Source organism: Terrapene carolina, unplaced genomic scaffold (assembly GCF_002925995.2).
Source record: "Terrapene carolina triunguis isolate 2854851 unplaced genomic scaffold, T_m_triunguis-2.0 Scaffold231, whole genome shotgun sequence".
Taxonomy (NCBI): Eukaryota; Metazoa; Chordata; order Testudines; family Emydidae; genus Terrapene; species Terrapene triunguis.
Window position 1 is genome coordinate 4,173,280 of NW_020664582.1, and position 20,085 is coordinate 4,193,364.

The window sequence follows — 20,085 nt, forward strand, 5'->3', positions numbered from 1 at the left end:
AGTGATTTGATCTTAGCTCTAGGGACACTCTGGTTTATGGGGTTGGGACTGAGCTGATGCCGTTTTCTGTTTTGCTCCCTCCCATGGCTCTTATTTCTTTGGGGTTTCCCTACTTCAGGGATAAAGCAGATCTGGAGCTAACATTTCCCCCTGGATTTTTCTCTCTTGCATCTCCACAGCCGCAGCTATGTGTTCTCGTCGCTGGCCACCTCAGCTGTCTCCTTTGCCACAGGGGCGCTGGGCATGTGGATCCCCCTCTACCTTCACAGGGCACAAGTTGTGCAGAAAACTGTTGAGACCTGCAGTTCGGAGCCCTGCGGCACCAAGGACAGGTAAGGCTCATCCTGTGCTATTGTAAAGAGGGGCTTTCCTACCGCAGATGACATTCAGACTTACAGAGCTTGGGCTTAAGAGAATGAAATCCATTTACTAGGATTCCTATAACTTCCTGTGGCCCTTTGCAACAATGATAGGAATCACTGGGGTTTAAATCCAGAATTTGTTCTTCGCTGCTGCAGCTGATCCCTTTCTCGCTACTGGATGTGAATTTGTAGTGAAGCCAGAATACTGGGCAGGTGAGATCAGGGAAGAAAGATGGCTGTGTAGCTTAGGCACAGGACTGAGAGATCTCAATTCTCCTCTGCCATGGCCACTGATTCCCAGCACGATGTTACCTGGGGATGGGGCTTCTCTGTGCCTGAGCTTCACCATCTGTAACGTGGACGTACCACTTCTGCAGCGGGGCTAAGCCGTTTGTTTGATTTGTGTGTATCTAGCGCTTGGAGATCTTTCCATGGAATGCTGCACGCTGTGATGTCATAAGTAGGAGTTTATGACCTCACTGCAGGATCCAGCAGAAGATAGTTGCCATGGCGAGAGAGGAAGATGTTACCATGGCTCACATTTCTTCAGCAATAGCAGGGATTGGGCTGGCGTGGTGGCCAAAGTTCAGGACTCAGTTTGGTTGCTCTCCCTCCAGGAGCCAGCAAGGGAGTGCCCTGGTGGCCATGTCCTCAGCCCCTGTGGTGGGGCTCCTCTGCCCGATGCACCATGTTCTGTAAACAGGCTGCCAAAGGAGGATCTTTGACTGGATGAAGGGCTTTGGGGGTCCTTTGAGTTGAAGAGAGATCCCAGACTTGCAGGGAAAGTATCAAAAACTGGTTTTGCCTGTTACTGTTTTCATATAAAGGCTCTGGGTTTGAACTTGCCCCAGGGTGAAAGTTTCTCTTTAATGTTACTGTAGTGCTGACCCTAAGGCAATAAAGAAATAAGGGCTGTGGGTATCAGACTGAATAAACTTCCCTGCCATGCTGGAGTAGCTTAATACTGGAGAGGAGTGTTAATAATGACCTTTCATCCTGAAGATATCCCTAAGCACTTGATGGTGCGTGTATGCTGGTATCGCTCACGTGCTACAAACATGCAGCCGCTTCTGAAGTGGATTGCAACAGTAGGACTACATTATAGCACGTTATTTGGGAAGAATAAAGTCATAGAAGTGCAGGACTGAAAGTCCTAGTTATCTAGTCCGGTCCCCTTCACTGAGGCAGGACTAAATATTATCGAGACCATCTCTGACAAGTTTGTCTAACCTGTTCTTTAAAAAAAACAGTGAAGAACTGCCAAGTTGCAGGGGGAACTTGGGTAGTAAAAACACAGTTACCAGAGTTGGAAATTGGCCATCATACCAGAGTTAATGTGAGAGTTGATTGGGAAATCATCATTTTCCCCCCCCATACAGAGCATTTGGAAAAATGATTATTTTTTTTTCATTTTTGTTGCAATCTCTTGACTTTCTCAAGTTTTTTGGGAAATAAAAACCTGAAGATTTTTCAGCAACTGAAAGTTTTAAATCAAAATTTGAAAACTAGTTCAGTTTTTCAACAAAAACCTGAGAATTTTGAATGAAAATGGAATATTTTTCACATATGTTGCAATTTTAATTTTTAAAAATGGTGAAAAATTTTTGATCAGCTCTAGTTAATACCCTTAACATGTGCCATGAAATCTCTAACAGCCTGAGGTGCCTCTTTCACTAATTTTACATTAAATTACTTAAGGATTGCCCCACCTGGACCCCCTTGTCCTCTGGTCCTTTAAGAGCTAGTACTTTGTTACTACTTTCGATGTGTATCCACCATGGCAGTAGGGGAGAGCGTGAGAGCTGTGATGACAGGGGAAGAAAAGTAAGGTTTGGGTCCTACTGGCTTTGCTAATGTATCACACAAGGCGCTCGCTCCACTCTGTATTGCTTCACGTTGCACCTGAGTCTCTTCTTTCAGCACCATTGATGGAACGTTGCTTTGTGTTGTATCCGGTTACATTTTGCATGAAAGGTGCTCAGAAAGTGATGAAAGCGTTGCTATGACTGGGTTAAAATTGTAGGAAAGCATCCTGTTGCCGGCTTTTTGACTTTGTACTGACTATAAGAAACAAAGCTTAGACAGGTGGATTTTCCTAATATAATATCATGTCACAAATTAACTGCCAAGCGTGGTTAATCCAGCAGAATCAGGCCATCCTGTAAAAATGTTGCTAGTGGAGAAAGCAGCCCCAACAGCCTGCCCATCTCTTGTTCATAAAGGGAGGTTTTCTCCTCCTACAGTTTTAGCTATCCTGAAGCTCCATTGCCATTACTGCAATGACTGTTGTGTTCCAGACACTCCTTTACATTTTGACAAATAAATAGCAAATGTGTAGTACGGCAGCAGAGGAATCAGTTTGGATAGGATTTCACAGGGACCAAAGGGAGTTAGGAACCTAACTCCCATTGAAATTCAATGAGCTTTGCATGTCTAACTCCCTTTTACGCTCCTTAGCACCCACCCTGCCTATTACTTGTATGACACATTCAACCCACAGTGTAGGGGGAGGACCTGGGGGTTCCAATGGAGTCGTGGTTCCTAATCCATCGTCAACCTGTTGCTTGCTTGTTTCTCATGCCAGATCCAGGAGTGCTGAGAGGCTGCTGGGTGTGCCCACTCTGCCCTCACAGAGCTTAGTGCAGAACTTTCTGTTGTAGCTTGTGTCTGAAATAAGCTGCTCTCCTGTTCTACTCTGAACTCTGCGTCAGACTAACTGTGTACAAGGCCCCTGCTGGCTCCCCACGATGGACATCTCTTCCATTCTTCCCCACATGCAAACATAACATTTTCCAGAATTTTCCCATGCAGACTTTGCAGACATGGTTTGGCAACCAGTTTTGGAACAAGCGGCCTTCTAATTTTTATTGTCACCGTGGCATTCCCAGTTCCTCGGTAGTCCAGGCGTTTGCCACAAGTTGCTAACTAGAAAGCAAGTTACAGATTTTCAGTGTTGCCAATACCAAGCCTTCAAAAAGCGTGAGTCAGGTGTCACAAAATCAGGAGACTGGCTTAAAAATCACAAGAATTTGTTCAAATGATCATTTAGAGATTGTTTTATTTGCCTTATTTTTTGAGCCACTAGGGTGTAGGGTGCAGTTCTGATTTTTTAAGTACAGTTATTCCATCCCTGCCCAGTGTGACCTTGAGAGTGCGAGGTCATGTTGTGCAGAGGACACCATTTTGTTTCTTTATAAGTACCGGAACAACGTTCTGCTGTGTTCCGGCCTAGCCCATGTTAAAATCTCAAGCTTTTCTCCGCAACCATGCGAGCTAGAAACTTTCTCCCTGATCAAATGAATCCGGGGGCTGAGGCTTTGAGAATAGCATCTAATATCACAAGACTTGCAATGAAATCATGAGAATCGACAACACTGAGAATTTGCCCTGTTGTACTGCTGCTTAACACCCAGATGCATAAGGCAGACTTAGTCAAGTGCACTTTGTATGAAATTCACCCCTGTTCAGAGAGACAGCCAAAGGCCCCGTGCACCTCCCAAGTCCCATTTAGGCCCATAGCCCTTTGAGCTGGGGTGAATTGCACCTAATATACCTCTCTTTTCTTCAAGGAAAATTGACCGTGACAAAGACTGTATTTCTTAAACCCACAAAGCCAGAGAGTGAAGTTCAGATCCCATCACCCTGTATTTTCCCTGTTTGTTTGTGAATACAGCTTGTCCACATGAGTGCATCAGTGAGCAAATAACCCTCTCTCAATATTTTGTTTTAATAGTTTGATCTTCGGAGCAATCACGTGCTTCACTGGTTTTCTGGGCGTGATCACAGGGGCTGGGGCAACCAAATGGTGCCGGTTAAAAACCCAGCGAGCTGACCCCCTGGTCTGTGCCGTCGGCATGTTAGGGTCGGCCATCTTCATCTGTCTGATCTTCGTTGCTGCCAAGAGCAGCATTGTGGGAGCCTATGTAAGTATGGGGCATTCTCTGAATCTCGCGTGTGCCCTGTCCACTGAACTTCTTAGCAGATCGGTGTGCATCCTTCCATGCAATGGGGCTGAGACACTGGTTTGTGCGTGCTTCTCTTCTGCTTGACCTTCTTTCTTTTGCTGACTGCCATCTCAGCATTACCATGCTCTGTTTGGGGGCAAAATGGCATTGTACCTTTTTCACCTTTCCCATCAAAATCTCACCAATAAGTGCTGTAGATTAGATACAGGGATATAGCACATGTGCAGAAATCCATCGTTCTCCTCCTTTGTTCTGCTTTAGCCAGGTAAGGGCATTGCCTTAGTCCAGAATGCCAGTACCAGGAAATGTCGGTCACTTTTATTATGAAAGTTCTGTAATTACAATGTAATTAAATTTCAGTTGTACTGAGGCTATCCTTTTTGAAACCTGTAATTACTATTTAATTCATGAGACTGGACAGTTTGCTGCTTGACTGAGAATAATAGAGCAGATACACTGTATTATTATCTATTTTTATTACCATAAGGTCTAGGAGCCCTAGTAATGAACCGGGGGGGTCATGGTGCTAGGCACTGTACAAACAGAGAACAAAAAGATGGTCCCCGCCCCACAGAGGTTACAATCTAAGTATGAGACCACAGGTGGATGCAGACAGATGGGGATACAAGGAAACAATGAGATAATGCATAATGAAAAGGCTACCAAAGGAGTAGTAAGTAAATCAGTCATGCAGTTCACTGAACATTTGAAAGAATTAGTGGTAATTACACCGTGAGAAGTGTGTGATTACTAGAGATGGTTGGGAGTTTTTCAGCGACATGTTTTTTCCACTGGAAATGCTAACTTGTCAAAACCAAAACTTGGCACTGAAATGGTCCAGGATGGTAGTGAAGAGAGATGGAGATTTCAGTCTAGCCAATAGCCTGCAAGGGTAGTGCACTTGCGGGGGATGTGGGAGACCCAAATTCAAGTCCCTCCTCTGAATCAGGCAGAGCAGAACTTTGAACCTAGATACCGCTCATCCTGAGTGTCTGTGTCTCCCACATCCCAGGCAAGTGCCCTAACCTCTGGGGTGGGTGGGCGTGTCAAAGCTTTGAAAGGTCTCGTTTTCACTCTGATACAGAACAAAAACGAAAATTGAAACCTCCGAGTTTTTCACAAAGTGGAATTCTTGTTTTCTGGCCAGTGTCTGTGATGACACGGCAGTTGCAATAGAGTTATACTGTAGTAAAGTGTGACCAAGTACGCTTCAGACTGGCTCAAAACCCTCCCATGCAGAATCCTTCATTTCTCGTCTTCTTTCCCTCAGTGTGCAGGCTGGCCTAGGGGAGGGACTCCTACCACAGTCCAGTCCCAGGTCTGGAGCTTGCTTTTAACACAGGAGAATGGAAATCCTGGGCAGTGAAACAGATCCCAGTTACATTAAACCCTAAGGCCCTTGTGTTTTTATGCAGGACAGAGAAGTGAGGTGGGTTTTTTTAGGACTGAGCAGGAAGGTGGGAGCAGGGTAACATCAGAAAGTCAAAACGTTGCTTTCTCTGACCAGAACGCATCAATCCAGGGATGTAGCGCTTGATTTTAAATGAAACAAACAAAAAGTTGCACTACAATTTCCTGTCTAGGAAGATGTCCAGCATTCGGTTAATTGGTGTAAGCTTGAGGTAAGCGCCGCCTGGAGCCTGCAACCCTGAGCCATTTCCCCACCCCACCCCAGCCCTGATCCCCCTCCCACCCTCAGAACCCCCCAGTACCAGCCCAGAGCACCCTCCTGCACTCCCAGCCCCAGCCGGAGCCCGCACTCCCAGCCCCAGCCTAGAGGCCTCTCTGCACCCTGAGTTCCTCATTTCTGGCCCCACCCTGGAGCCTGCACCCCTAGCCAGAGCCCTCACCCTCTCTTGCACCCCAATTTCGTGAGCATTCATGGCCTGCCATACAATTTCCATACCCAGATGTGGCCCTCGAGCCAAAAAGTTTGCCCACCCCTAACATGATCAAGATAAATTAACCCAATTAATTCCAGTGGGCATGTTGCTAAATCTTTCATCCCCTCTCAGAGGCCATCAGAACTCACAGGGACGGTGCAAACAATGTACTTCAGAAGTATCCCCCATAGCCAGTTTCATCCCCAAAATGAATTGTACCCCATTTGAAGGTAATGAGGTCAAGGAGTAGGAAGGAGAAAGGAGGCAGTTAGAAGTGGAATCGGTAATCAGACCTGAGAAGATACTGAAGAAGTGAATTAAAAATAAATTGAGAGCTTGAGTCTCCCGAGTTGTCACCAGGACTGAATTCAGGAGAAATGTTTCTTTTAGGTAGAGTGTCAAAAAATGAACGGTTTGAGAAAGCAAAATAAGCTGCTGAGATGGCGTATTATGACACTCGTGGCTTTTCTTCCCTTCTTGATTTGAGGAGTATTGGGTCATCACAAGCCTATCAAAATGGTGTGTACTCCTGTTGAGTTGAGCCATATCATCTGACAAACAGATGGTATTAAAGCACAAGGTATAAAGTTGAAAGGAAGAATGAATCCCATTTAAGACATTTCACTTTTATTTTTCGGGTGTTCAAAACAATTACGTGTACTTTTGAAATAAGTTAGTTACTCTTGTTGATTCTCCGCAAGAGGCCAAGGACTGAATTAGCTATAGAGACTAAAGCCCCAGTTCTACCTAGCATGGGCCATGTGCTTTGTTGAATGGGGTTGGGCTCAAGTATGCACTTAGTGCTTCAGTGCATTGGGGCCTAAACTATTACTACTGATTCCTAGATGTATGTTCGTTCCAGAGGAGGGAAAGAGACCTCGTATTATATTGAGGGAATCTTGCACTGATACACCTGTTCTGTGGTTAGAGAAATTAATTCCTACTTTGCTATATGACCTTTAATACTTAACCTAATTGCTAGTGAAGCAACTGACTTAGGGAGTTCCATTTAACACAAATGTTGTTCCTTTTCTGGTTGGTCTATGTGACTTCATGTTTTGAAACCAGGAATCCACCGTGATATACACTCACGTTGACTTCTCATGTTAATCTGTCACTGAAGGTGTCAGCCTTTTGCCTAACTGTTCTCTAGCTTGTAAACAATATTTGGTAAAGGAGACATGGTCGAAGCCCTCAGTTCAGATAAAAATCTATATATTGGTAATGTGGTCTGTTCTGAACATTAACCAGGGACTTATTGTAGGTAGAAGCCTTGGAATAAGTTTGAAATAAACAAACCGTATAGGAAGGTTTGTGGCAGATGATTCCCCTTTCCCCTGTCCTCCCCCCCATTGAGTTTCATGTGACTAAACCTTGTCCTTTGTATGTGTTTTGTTATGACAGATTTGCATTTTTATCGGAGAAACTCTTCTGTTTTCAAACTGGGCAATCACAGCTGACATACTAATGGTGAGTCTATGCTGTCAAAGCATCTTTCTGGCGGGGGGGTTGAAACAGGTTTTCAGATTTCAATGGACAGCCTGAGGTGTTCACAAGTCCCTTTAAAAGCCTACCTCCAACTCCAGCCTGTTTTTTCTCTTTTGCCGTGAGGGAAAGAGCTGTATATCCTCCCTTATCTTCCTTTTGAACGTCAGTTCGGTGAAACCTCCGTAGAATTCTACTGGTGCCCTGAAATCCTAAGGAATTGTGAATGGAGCTCAGCGAGAGCTCATGAATGGGCTGCCAATTGGCCAGTTTTACCACCCAGAGTCCCCACTGGCTTTGTTTAGTAATAGGAAGTCACCCGCTACACACACACAGGCAGCCATCTACCTCTGTCTGACGTAGCCCCAGGAAACTAGCCATTCATCTCTCACTCACTCACTCACACCACACACACACACACACACACACACACACACACACACACACACACTTACTTTGAGGGGAGGGGAGGAGGAAAAAAAGTATGAAGACGTTTTGGACTGTGTCCACTTCTTCCAAGAGGAAACACTCAAGGCTTTTTCACATCATGTCCCTCATCTTCCATTTGTTCTCTGCATAAAACATGTCATGCCTCTCTGACTGGAAAGCTCTAGAGTACTCACCTCCTCAACTGGCTTTTGCTCTGAATATGTGTTAACCCTTTGCATGTCTGTAGCTCCCCCCACCCAAGGATCTTGAAACATATTGATCCTCGCTGTGCTGTTGTGAGAGAGGTTATCAATCGGTATGTTTTACAGGTGGGGAAACAGAGGCACAGAGGGGTTACAGAACTTGCCCAAGGTCACATGGCAGGTTCGTGGCAGGGTTTGGACTGGAACCCAGTCCTGTGCGTTAATCACTAGACGTTCCCCAGTACGGTGCAGGTCCTGATTCTTCTGTCCCTCCGAGTTTCACGGCAGTGTGACTCCATATGAGGTTATTCCTCACTGATACAAACGTGAGTAAGTGAAGAGTCAGGCCCAGTTTTTCTACACATTAAGGCCCTAATTCAACAAAGAACTTAAGCTTGAAGCTAAGCACGTGCTTAAAGGCTTTGGTGAAAGTTGAGCACATTATTTCTTTGTGTTATGGTAGCACCTGGGAGCCCCAGCCAGGGACCAGGACCCCATTGTGCTAGGTGCTGTACAAACCCAGAACAAATGCCTATGTATGTCTGTCTAAGGTACTTTTATAGTCCCCATCACTGTAGTACCTGAGCACCTCACAATCTATTGTATTTACCCTCCCACGCTCTTGTGAGGCAGGGCAGTGCTGTTATCCATCCCCATTTTACAGACGGGGACCTTAGGCACAGAGAGACTAATTGACTTGCCCAGGTCATACAGGAAGCCTGTGGTAGAGCAGGGATTCGAATCTAGGTCTCCAAGGTCCCCGGCTAGTTCCCTAATCACTGGACCATCCTTATCCTTCCTCTAAATGTTTTGTGTTAAACCAGGGGCTACGGGCATGATCCTGCTTCCTCTTTAACCCCTTTAAAATTTGCCTTGATTTCAATGGGAGTGTAGCATTTGAATAGATTTTCAGGTGTCTGCACTCTGCCTTGTATGACTGGATCTTACATTGTTTTTTGTAGAGACACTGCTGTAGTCCCAAGCATTGTCTCAGGGCAAACCAAATCAAAACAAAAAAAACCCCTCACAACAACAACAACAACAACAACAACTTAACTTTGAAATAATTTCTAAGATCCTGTTTAAAAGCAAAACAAAAAACAAACACACACAAAAACCCACCCTAAGTGAAGCATAGGAAAGAGAACATAAAATAACATCAACAATGATTTTTAATACTTTTTAATTGACATAGACTTTTAAGCCACTCTTGCAGTTGGCTATTTAGACAAATGAACTGTCTGTAATATACAATAATGTCCCTGTTTAATACATTATGAGTGGGAGGATGACCTTAAGAGCATTATACAAATAAATGTGAACATCCATGCGGATCAATACTAGCCCATAAATTGAAGAAATGGTCTGACGTGCGTTTATATTACACGTGGGTCTTGAAAGGATATGTAGTCAGACAGGAAGTGAGAGCCAAGATTATAGAACCATGTTTTATCAGACAGCTTTATAACCATCCTAGCAAGCAGAGAGGTGTGTAAATGCTCCAGCTGGGATTCACTTTGAACAACACCCAATTGAAATTAATTGGCAATATATTTATTTGGAGGACTAGTAACAGCACTTTGCAGGTCTGTGGTGCCTGCAGTCTGAGGCTCTCCAAGCATTTAACAAATATTAAGGACATGAGACTCCCGACACCCCGGTGACATACATAAATCTTGTTATCCTGTTTGTGCAGATGGAAAACCTGGGTCACAGAGATGAAGGGTAGTTTCCAAAAGCTCTCAGGGTTGGCCGAACTTGGCTCCCATTGAAGTCAATGAGAATTGTATCCTGACTTCAGTGGGAGCAGAATTAGGCCAGCAGCGAGGGCTTTTGGAGATCTCACCCTAAGTGACTTAGCCAAGGTCACCCAAGGTTTGCAAATCTCATGACTGCTTATGGGGCCCAATCCTGCAGTTTGCTAAGCAGCTTCATAGACTTTGCAGGATCAGGTTCCAAGGTCCTTATGTTTGCTTATTATCTTAATATTTAAATGTTAGTTCTTGCTAGCTAGCTCCATGCTGTTGCCACGCTTCCATTGCTGTGGATTTATCTGTGCTCCCAGCTCCCTAGTTGATGTCTGTCCTGCAAAAGGCCCTCATGAATTGGATTTGATAAACAGTCAGTGCTGCAGGATGGATTGTGCTTTGTTGTCTGAGATTCCAAAAGGCTGATATTTATTCCAAATGCAGATTTGCACAAAACAAAGCCTTATTCTCAGCACCGTCATCTAAAAGTTGTGTCTTTGACATGAGAGCCCTAAATTGGAAGGATATTTTGTCCTTTAGCTATGAGGCATTCACAGTTAAACTGAGTAAGGACAGGGCACATGTCTGGGAAAACCAGTTCTGCCAGCTCCACTAGGGGAATACGTCAGTAATAAAACCACAGCCTTTCTGAGCCTCTATTTAAAGAGGCGAGGCTCGCCCCAGAGCAGCTTCGTCAGCCTCCCTGGACATCCTGTGTGATGTGTGCCACCCAACCTGGAGTCAGGGAGATGAGCCAGGACAATCCCACACTCTTCCTCTTGGCTGGTGTGACTGTTCCACCTCCAGCTTCCGCTGGGACGTTCTAACTAACCAGCCTGTGCATGGTTTGAATTTAGCTCTATTTTAATATCGAAATCCCAGTTCAGATCTTTAATTTACTGCTATCCTCCCTAGGACAGTAGCTAAGGTCTCCTACCAGCTATTTCCGCTCTGTCAAAATAAAATATCCTTTAAGCAGGAATAACTGTTTTTCCCCCTAACAGTATTTAAGGGAGGAGAAACAATCTCATGTTTCATTTGGTTGCTGTGTTGTATATCTGTCACTAGGATTTCAAGCTAGACACGTAAATGTATTTGGCATTATAAAGTCTGGTCTCAGCCATCAATAATTTCATGAGTTCATTAGCTTAAAATCTTACTGGAAGTTGTATTGCTATTTGCAATGCTATGTTTTTTTTTTTAAAGGAACAATTAATGGTCAAAACCCAGTTAACCAAGACAAGAAGCTGCATTTGTCCCAAATAGCATTCACTTACTGCTACTCATTTATCAATAGTAAATTCTAATGCCTTTAAATTGTTCTTTTTCTGGAAAAGGATGGCTTTATGGCTAAAGCATAGGATTGTGAGTCAGAAGAGCTGGGTTTCATTCACCTGCTATTTATAACGAATATAACAAATAAATATTTTTTACTGTTTTTAGCTGAATACCCCTCCTCTGTTCAGATCTGACCCCTCCAGGGTGGAATGTGATTGTACCTTCTCAAAGTCACTCTTACAGCAGTTCCCTGTAGCTCCTGTGCAAACTGGGTGAGGGCGGGTGAGCTGGAGTTCACCTACTGTTCACCAGCCCAGGAAGTTCCTTGCACTCTGTGTCGTCATCTGGTGTGGGGTACTGTGTGGCAGCCATGACTCCTGGCTTCTGTTTCTTGGTGTGCCATTGATTCACTGTGTGACCTATCGGATGTCCTTGTGCCTTGGTTTACCTACCTGTAAAATAGGGATAATGCTCCTTTCTGTCACGGGAGTTCAGTGTGGCTCAGTGTTTGTTTATTTGACTCCTGGGATGGAAGGCGCTGTGGAAGGACTGTGTGTTATCATTGTGACCAGGATGTTGTGTGGGAGCTGATTGAGCTTTGCGTTCGTTTGGTGGAGTGCTGCTGCACCTCAGGGGTGTAACAACGTCTAAATAGCATGCTGCATCAAGTGCACACTGGTTATGTTTGCAGCACCATCATAGCCGGGATGAAAGAACCCCCACAGGTGTTCCTGAGGAGCAGGGGCAAAATCACAAGAAATGGGGTAAAATTTTCCCAAGTGCCCAAGTCCCATATTACCCATCATTCTTGAAGTGATATATGCACGTTCAAACATGTCCCTCACGGAGCCTGTTTGCTGTAGGCTCTGCTGCTCCATTATGGGGCCTTTAAAAGTTTTTAAAGTCATGTGATTAACCCTTTACACACAGTGATTGCACCTTCCCACCTTAGGAGGAAATTATGCTTTATTGAAACAAAGCTGCCTCGTTCCGTCTGAGAGAGAGGCATGTTACTGTGGAGCAATTAGCTCCCTAAAACCCAGGATAAATAAATTAGTGAAACAGAGGCAAAGTCATTCCTAGTATAACTCCATTATGGGGTTACATCCGGGCTAGAGTGGCACATCAGCAAATACACCGTACTAGGAACGGATTCAGAAAAGAGCTACAAGCATGATTTGAGGTCTAGAAAAACAGTGGCTGATAGTAAACGGCTGAAGCTCAGTCTGCTTCGTTTATCAAAGAGAAGGTTAAAAGATCTACAAGAATCTACACAGGAAGAGATTTCTGGTAGGACAGACCGCTTTAATCCAGCAGCAAAAGGACAACTAGATCCAGTGCTTGGAAGCTGAACACGACAAATTCAGGCCTAGGGACATGGTGAAGTCTCCATCACTTGCAATCTTTAATCCAGACTGGATCTCCCTCTAAAAGAGATGCTCTAGCTCAATGGTTCTCAACCTATTTATCACTGTGGGCCGCATATGCAGTTAAGAACCACAGCTCCCCCACAGACCCCTGTGCCCAGCACCCCCTGCTCAGAGACCCCTCCACAGAGTTGGGCCAACAGTGGAGCACGGGGCCAGGCTGGGTTGGGCGGCAGGGCAGCCCTGACCCTGGACACTGCCCCCTGTTGTGTGGGACCGGGCGGCAGCCTGGACCCCGCCACATCGGGCAGCCAGGACTCTGGACCCCGCCACGTGGGCTGGGCAGCCTTTAGCACACAGCTGGGCCACATGTTGAGAACCACTGCTCTAACTCAACCAAACTTCTGATCCAGCACGCAGGCACCTGAGTGGGTATAAAATCCACTAAACTCGTAGAAATCACCCAGGGAAATTCCCTTTCGGACATGGGAGATGGGTCAGAGCCACAAAGTTCAGAACCAGATCTGAGCCTCCCCAAGCTTTGGGTATGTTTCCTCAAGCGTTATGGGATCAAGGCCACCACTGAGTCTGGTGCCGACATAACGGGGTCTCTTCCTCGATAAGGAAGGTCCATGTTGGCCCTACAAAAAGCAGCTGCTGCTTGTTTTTGGGGGGAGGCAGGGGCATGTGGCTTGACCCCATTCTGCTGCATGGGTGAAGCCCTGGAAAACTCATGCCCCCTCCTTTGCATTCTCCTCCTACGGCATAAAAGGCTCCAGTGCCGTGGGGCAAGTTAGAGGGAGGTCGGATTTGAGGAGTCGGCATGGGGTGCACACCTTGGAGCCCACTTGTTAGCCGCCTTTGTGCTTATGATATTGTTGAGAGCAGGAGCAGGTCAGATGGGACAGAGAGCCTCCTTTGTTAACCATCTGCAGACTGGCGCACTAGCATTGCGGTGGTGATAGCAAAGCTCCAAAGTGGCCTGGGCTGCCCGCAGGACAGCTGTGAGTATGGAGCTGGACACGGCTGCCACTGAAAGCCATGGGGTTGTTTTTCCCATTCGCTCCGACGACACAAGCACTCAGCCTGGATCTGCAGTTGGAAAGAAACCCAGGCACACAGAGACGGTTGGCAGGTTATTTATTTCACTTCCCTTGTGTGTTTTTCCCCCCTCTCCCTTGCAGTATGTGGTTATCCCGACACGACGCGCGACTGCAGTGGCCTTGCAGAGCTTCACTTCGCACCTACTGGGAGATGCTGGCAGCCCCTACCTGATTGGATTCGTAAGTGCGCGCTGTGGGTTTGAGCCGGGGTGTGTGTATTTGTGTGTGTGTGTGTGTGTGTGCGCGCACACTCATTTAGTGCTGATAACAGGTGCCACATTAAACCACCTTGTGCTTATCCGCAGAACAGGAACCACGCGGTCAGCAGCATTGCAAGCTTACACACGTGCACACAGTACACGTGGTGCAATCCTGGCCTGGTGGCACCATTTCTGGGAGGGTTGTTCAAACTCGAAGTCCATCCCAGTGCAAGGAATCTGTAAAGGGCCCATCACACTGTCTAGGCAAATGCCAACAAGGGGGACAGCAGTGGTTTCTCTGATGTGGACATGAGTCCACTAGAAATTAGACAGTGTGTGTGTCTTGTTTTTTTTTAACTAAATATTTGGTCTCATTAGCCAAAATCTCTGGGAAGGTGGGGCTATGGTAGTGCCAGCACTCTGATCGGGTGGTATTTTACAGTCACTCTCATAGGAGTAAGTGATTAGACAAATACAACCACCCACACTGCCTTGCATCTTTTATTATGGTTTATTATTTATTTATATGACGGTAGCACTTAGGACTCTCAGTCATGGGCCAGGACCTCATTGTGCTAGGTGCTGTACAAGTAGAGAACAAAAAGACAGAGTCTGAAAATTTTCCCCATTGAAAATGTAAGGCCTAAGAAGTTTCACGAAAAGAAACATTTCTGAGTATATTGGTCCAAATTCTCAGCTACTACAACTCCACTGTCTTAAGTGCAGCTATGTCATCAGAGACTTGCTCATCACGGAGGCTTTTGATCCGGAGTGGAAAAGCCGCTACGTTTATTATAAGTCTGGATGCTGTTTCTGGGAGTCGGTGTTGGAATTAGTTCTAGAATGGCTCTCGATGAAGAACTCAGGCCTTCGTGGCCTTGCAGGCACTCGCTTGTGTCAACATATTGTTCCCGTTGTAGTTCAGCTGTCTGTAAAATAAGATGTCCTATTGATTTTAAAGCCCTCTTATGGTACATATAAGACACTTAGCGGCTATGGCCTAGCGTGCTCGAGAGGTCTTTTGTTTTCATGTGCCCCAAGTTGTTTGCTGGGGTCAGAATTGGCTGTTTATTTAATCTATTCTGGTTCCAAACCTTGAGACCATAGGAGATGGGACATTTGGTAATTATGTTCCTTGTTTATGTGGTTTCGTATTATCATCCAACTTGCCCAGTGCGTTTCAGTGTTTAAAACTAACTGGCCAGAAGTCCGTGTGTGGCTGTTTTTCACGGCTTTTAAAATATTGATAACGTTCATTCAGCTTTATTGTGGTAAAAGGCCCCGTGACTCTGTGTTATCAAGATGCTGTGCGAATGTGTTCGCTTAGGGAGGTGGCAGTAATTTGCGTAAAAGGTTTTTACTACTTGCCTAGCACTGGGACCAATTACTGTAAGTTGGTGCTGGCGGATGAATCGCAAGCAGGGGAAGGCACCATTACACTTTTACTTTGGGTGAGAGAGTTTCTGTTCCTTGATGGCTATAATTGTCTTTTTAAAGAGCTTTGCAATAACTTGCAGAGTTGACATCAGTCCTGTTGAACAACATAGGGACACCCTGTGCTCTGGTCAGCCCCAGGGAAGCCAATGAGGTTTCCCCCTTGTATAGCACTTTGCAGCCGAAGCACTCTGAAGCACTTTGCAAAGGTGTGATCCCCATTCTACAGATGGGATGACAAAGTGAGGCACAGAGCAGTTAACTGGCTTGTCCAAAATCCCCCAGTGATAGTGTCTGGCATAAAACACAAGCCTCCCAACTCTGGTTCCTGTGCTAGGCTGCATTGTTGCAAACCTAGTAAAGTTGCCTGGGTGTTAATGGAGAGTAGTATTTGGTACATAGTTAACTCCTCATGTGCCAGAGCATGGCAGCGTATTTCCCCAAGCTGACTTTTTTCTTAGTTCTAACCAGCCATATCTCTGCTGCCTTCTACAGATATATTATTGGGATGTGCTTTTATTACAGTGCTTCTGGGTGTGTGTTTATATGCCTGTTTTCACTGGTGTGGATTTACAGTATTTCCATACATGAAAGGCAGTGTTCCTTGGTACACTGACATATTCCTTCGATTCAGGAAAAGCCAGTGTGGCCAGACAGCTCTCTTGGTGTCCGTTTCAAGGCTGTGTTTTGGCACTCTTCTCACACTCTTAGTGCTGTCAGTCACTTCCTATCTGAGCACAACCAGTGCTTTCCTCCTTCACCCTCGCTTCTGCTTCCAGGCCTGGCCGTGATGGCGACCAGGGGTTTGTGCCAGGCTCTTGCCTTTGATCTGCGAGAGACGTTTCATGCACTGACACAAGCTGTCCGCACTGCTCATGCATTGCCACCTCCTCTGCTTACCTCATAGCTGTATAGAAATCCTCCTCAGCGCAGGCCCCCACCCGTGTGAGGGGTTGAAACTCGACCGTATCCGTCGGTTATCTGAGGTTTGAGGAGTAGGTGTTGGGAGTGCCAGGGATCCAGCTTGACCAGGTGCTCAGATCCCTCCACGGCACTTTCCATCAGCTAGACTTGTCTCCCGCGCTGAGCTGGTGGTGATACCTCACTGTCTGTCATGCTGACCTGCCACTTCCAGATCACCCCTGGGGGTTCTAGTGGATGGAGCACCGGACTGGGACTCAGGAAACCTGGGTTCTATTCCTGACTCTGCCCCTAGCCTGCTGGGTGATCTTTGGCTAGTCACTTGCTCTCTCTGTGCCTCTGTTTCCTATCTGTAAAATGGGGATAATGATACGACAACCTTTGTAAAATGCTTTGAGATCTACCATAAACACACTATATAAGAGCACCGACCTAAGTGCTGATGTGGACAGCGATAAGCTCTCCCACCGACATAGCTGCCGCCATTCACAAAGGTGGTTTTTTTATGCCAACGGGAGACCTCTCTCCCGTCCGCATTGAGCGTCTTACCAGACACGCTACAGCAGTGCAGCTGCACTGATGTAGCAGTTCTAGTATAGAGTAGCCCTTATTTTCTTCATTCTCAGTCAGCCAGGGTCCTGCCTCCATTAAGCACGTGCTCCACCATCTATTTCTTTTCAGAACACAGTCTGCAACTCAGGGAGCAGTTCTGTCGGTCAATTTTGTTTTGCATGTAATTAAGCCTTAAGGACTGCTCTTGTGCACTCATAATGAGGCTCTTTGTTAATCTTTGATCGTTAATGGGTTCAGTCTCTCTCCACCACTGTCCGTGCATTGGTTTCTGTATAAATCTTTCAAGTCTTTCTTTGGTGATTTACATTCTCCTTTCGTTTGTACTTTCTTGGGCTGGGATGCACACTCAGCCAACACTTGTTATTGCGACCAGATGATCTTTTACTCTGACTGAGTCCTCAGATATTTGGATAGCGTATTCTTCATTGTCAATTGCTTCCTCTACAGATCCTTTTCCTCCATCACATTGTTGGCTGCACATCTTACGCACTTCTTGAGTGAGAGTCATTACTCTGTGCGTTGCTAGGAGCATTCTTGTTTGGATGTCATTTCTTTTCTTCTCCTCTTGATTCTACGTGTTCAGTCCAGCAGTGTGCTATACTACTGGTATGACCCACATATTAATGGCTTGGATAAGATTCTTCGAGTTTTGTCCGCAGAGTAATTCTTATTTGTCTTTAATATTCTTTCCTCACTTCTTCTTTGACTTCCTTATGTTGTAACTCCAACAGTTCCCTGATTCCAAGGTATTTGTAGGGGGCATGCTGAGAGATATCTTGGATAGTACCTTCGTTAACTTATATGCCACCTGAGTGTACCAATTTACCCCTCTTTTGAGACGCCAACACACGTTGAGCCGAGCCGAGCCAACCCAACCCATAGTTTTAGATCTTCCCCAAACCTTCCTACGTGTCACCAATCTCTGCGTCTCCTTTTGTGATCATCTGTGTATAACAAATGGGTAACCAGTGGTGGTTCTTGTTGATATGAGAACCACAATTTATCTTGCGGAGCGTCCATGTCAGCAGCAGCATTGCTGCCGCAAACAGCATGGGTGATAAGGAATCCCCTTGAAAGATTCCTCTTTTAATTTGGAGACCCACAAGAGCCATTTTTATTGTTCCTGTTGTTGTTAAAGTGACTTCAAACCAACGCATCCTTTAGACAGTGTGTGACATCCCCACTGTGCATCCTCAGAGTGGGCACTGGGCTTCAGGACCTCACAATCCCTCATGTAGACTGTTGGAACAGCTCCCTGTAGCGTGAATGGGTGCTCCTGCTGCTGACTTCACTTGAGTCCCTGTGCTCTGCCCAGCCTCTTCCCTCTGGGACCCAGGGGAGTGTTCATTTTCAAGACAGGAGCTTCGTTTATCTGGCTGGCAGATGACTGCAGTGTCTGCAGAAGGCTCGTTGCCCTTTTGACCCATCTTGACCCAGAACAGAGGACTGCAGTGACTAGAATGTAGGTGACCTCGTAATCAATTGTAGGCAAGTCTGAGCTGTTCTGTTATTCTAAAAGAGCTTTGTGTGGCTCTGAATAGTTCCTGGAAAAACTTTAGCCATAAACCTGTCACTTCTCACCTCCCACCCCTGTCCCAACTCCATTATTTGAGTGGGCTGATAACATGGATCTAATGAGCTACTTAAACAGCAAGAATGCTAATGACTTTCTTTTAACAAGTAGTTAACAGAACAATGTTAATTATGGCTGGTGCTGAGTTGCACAAATATAGAGCAGCACTAGATCGGCAACGTAGCTAGGGAGAATCAGAATAAATGCAGCATTTGGGATACTTCTTTAATGAAAATTATAATTGGAGCTGTAGGTTTCTCAGGCTTTTTGGCCTGGTTTGAAGTGGCCTCATTGCAGATTCATTTTTGAAGAGCTGTCTGGGTTCATAGCCATGCACATGAATATTCTTAAATACAGGTGGAAAGTCACTTTGTGGCAGAACTGTGTATACACTAGGTCTAGAGAACTATTTTGGGGCTTATCTACACATGAAAATTAATCTGGAACAGGACAGGGTATGAATTTAAAGCAGATTAACTCCATGTGTGAATGCTCTGATTCTTGGATAAATGCTTGTTATTCCAGAATAGCTGTTTCTGATTAACTCCCTCTGTGGATGCTCTTATTCTGGAACAAAAGTGCCTAATTCCAAATTAATTTAATCCACTGTGAATGAGAATTATTCTGGAATTACATTCACACTCTGCTTTAATCTTTAAATTCATACTTTATCTTAATCTGAATTAATTTCTCAGTGTAGAAAAACCCTAAACGTGCCCTATTTCAAATTAGCTTAATCCACTGCATAAAACTGATTGGGAATAAACCAGCTTTATTCCAGAATAAGAACATTCCCACGTGGAGTGAATCAGGAATTATTCCAGAATAACTTCTCATCTAGACCCACCCTTGATGTAAAATCCTAGTGGAGCCAAAGCACAGCCAGTTCTTATCTCAGAATTAACACTTTACACCTGAGATTTGCCTTTACTAACTCCATGGAAGTAAAAACTACAGTGTCTCGTCTCCCCCAGGATTGCTGTCTCGAAGTACAAACACACCTTTATTTTGCAGTGAAGACCGCCATTAACAAACAAGAGACTTAGGTCAGTTTATCTATGTCTTTCCGGGGTGTGAATTTTCAACACTCATGAGTGAGGTTGCTAGGTTGACCTATATTTTAGGAGTAGCCCAGGCCTGAGAGGAGTAGTGCAGTAGTTTCCAAATTGTGCTTTCCAGAGCACTTGCTAGTGATCTGCAGAGAGCTGGCTGCTCACCTGGTGCTGGCTGGCATCCTTGTTTCCATCTGAAAGCACCAGAAATGATGGGAGGGGAGGTGAAATGAAGAACAGAAGTACAGCGGGAGAGGAACTTGAATCCAAAAAGGACCGAACACTTACCATGCTCAAACAGCTAAAAACCCTTCCCAATATCACTTCTCTGTGTGAGCCATTCCTGTCGCGACGAGAGAGAGGTCGTGAGATTACGAGTGGAGGGGAGACGTTTGCCAGACAATTTCTCTGTTAAGATGTGGCCCACAGTCTGCAGAAGCTCTGAAACCTCCCCTGCACTAGGACACTTTCCAGTTCGTGTCGGAAGGGCAGTGCATTTTGTGGGTTTT

The 20,085-nt window shown here is 45.5% G+C and overlaps 1 protein-coding gene across 1 annotated transcript in view; it reads left to right on the forward strand.

Annotated features, from left to right (window-relative positions):
- Positions 1-20,085, forward strand: part of SPNS2 (sphingolipid transporter 2) — a 154,291-nt gene that overhangs the window by 106,332 nt on the left and 27,874 nt on the right. The window contains exons 7-10 of the mRNA XM_024207664.3: positions 180-332; positions 4,096-4,285; positions 7,615-7,680; positions 13,905-14,003. Of these exons, the coding sequence (XP_024063432.2) occupies positions 180-332; positions 4,096-4,285; positions 7,615-7,680; positions 13,905-14,003 (508 nt within the window). The remainder of the gene's footprint in view (positions 1-179; positions 333-4,095; positions 4,286-7,614; positions 7,681-13,904; positions 14,004-20,085) is intronic.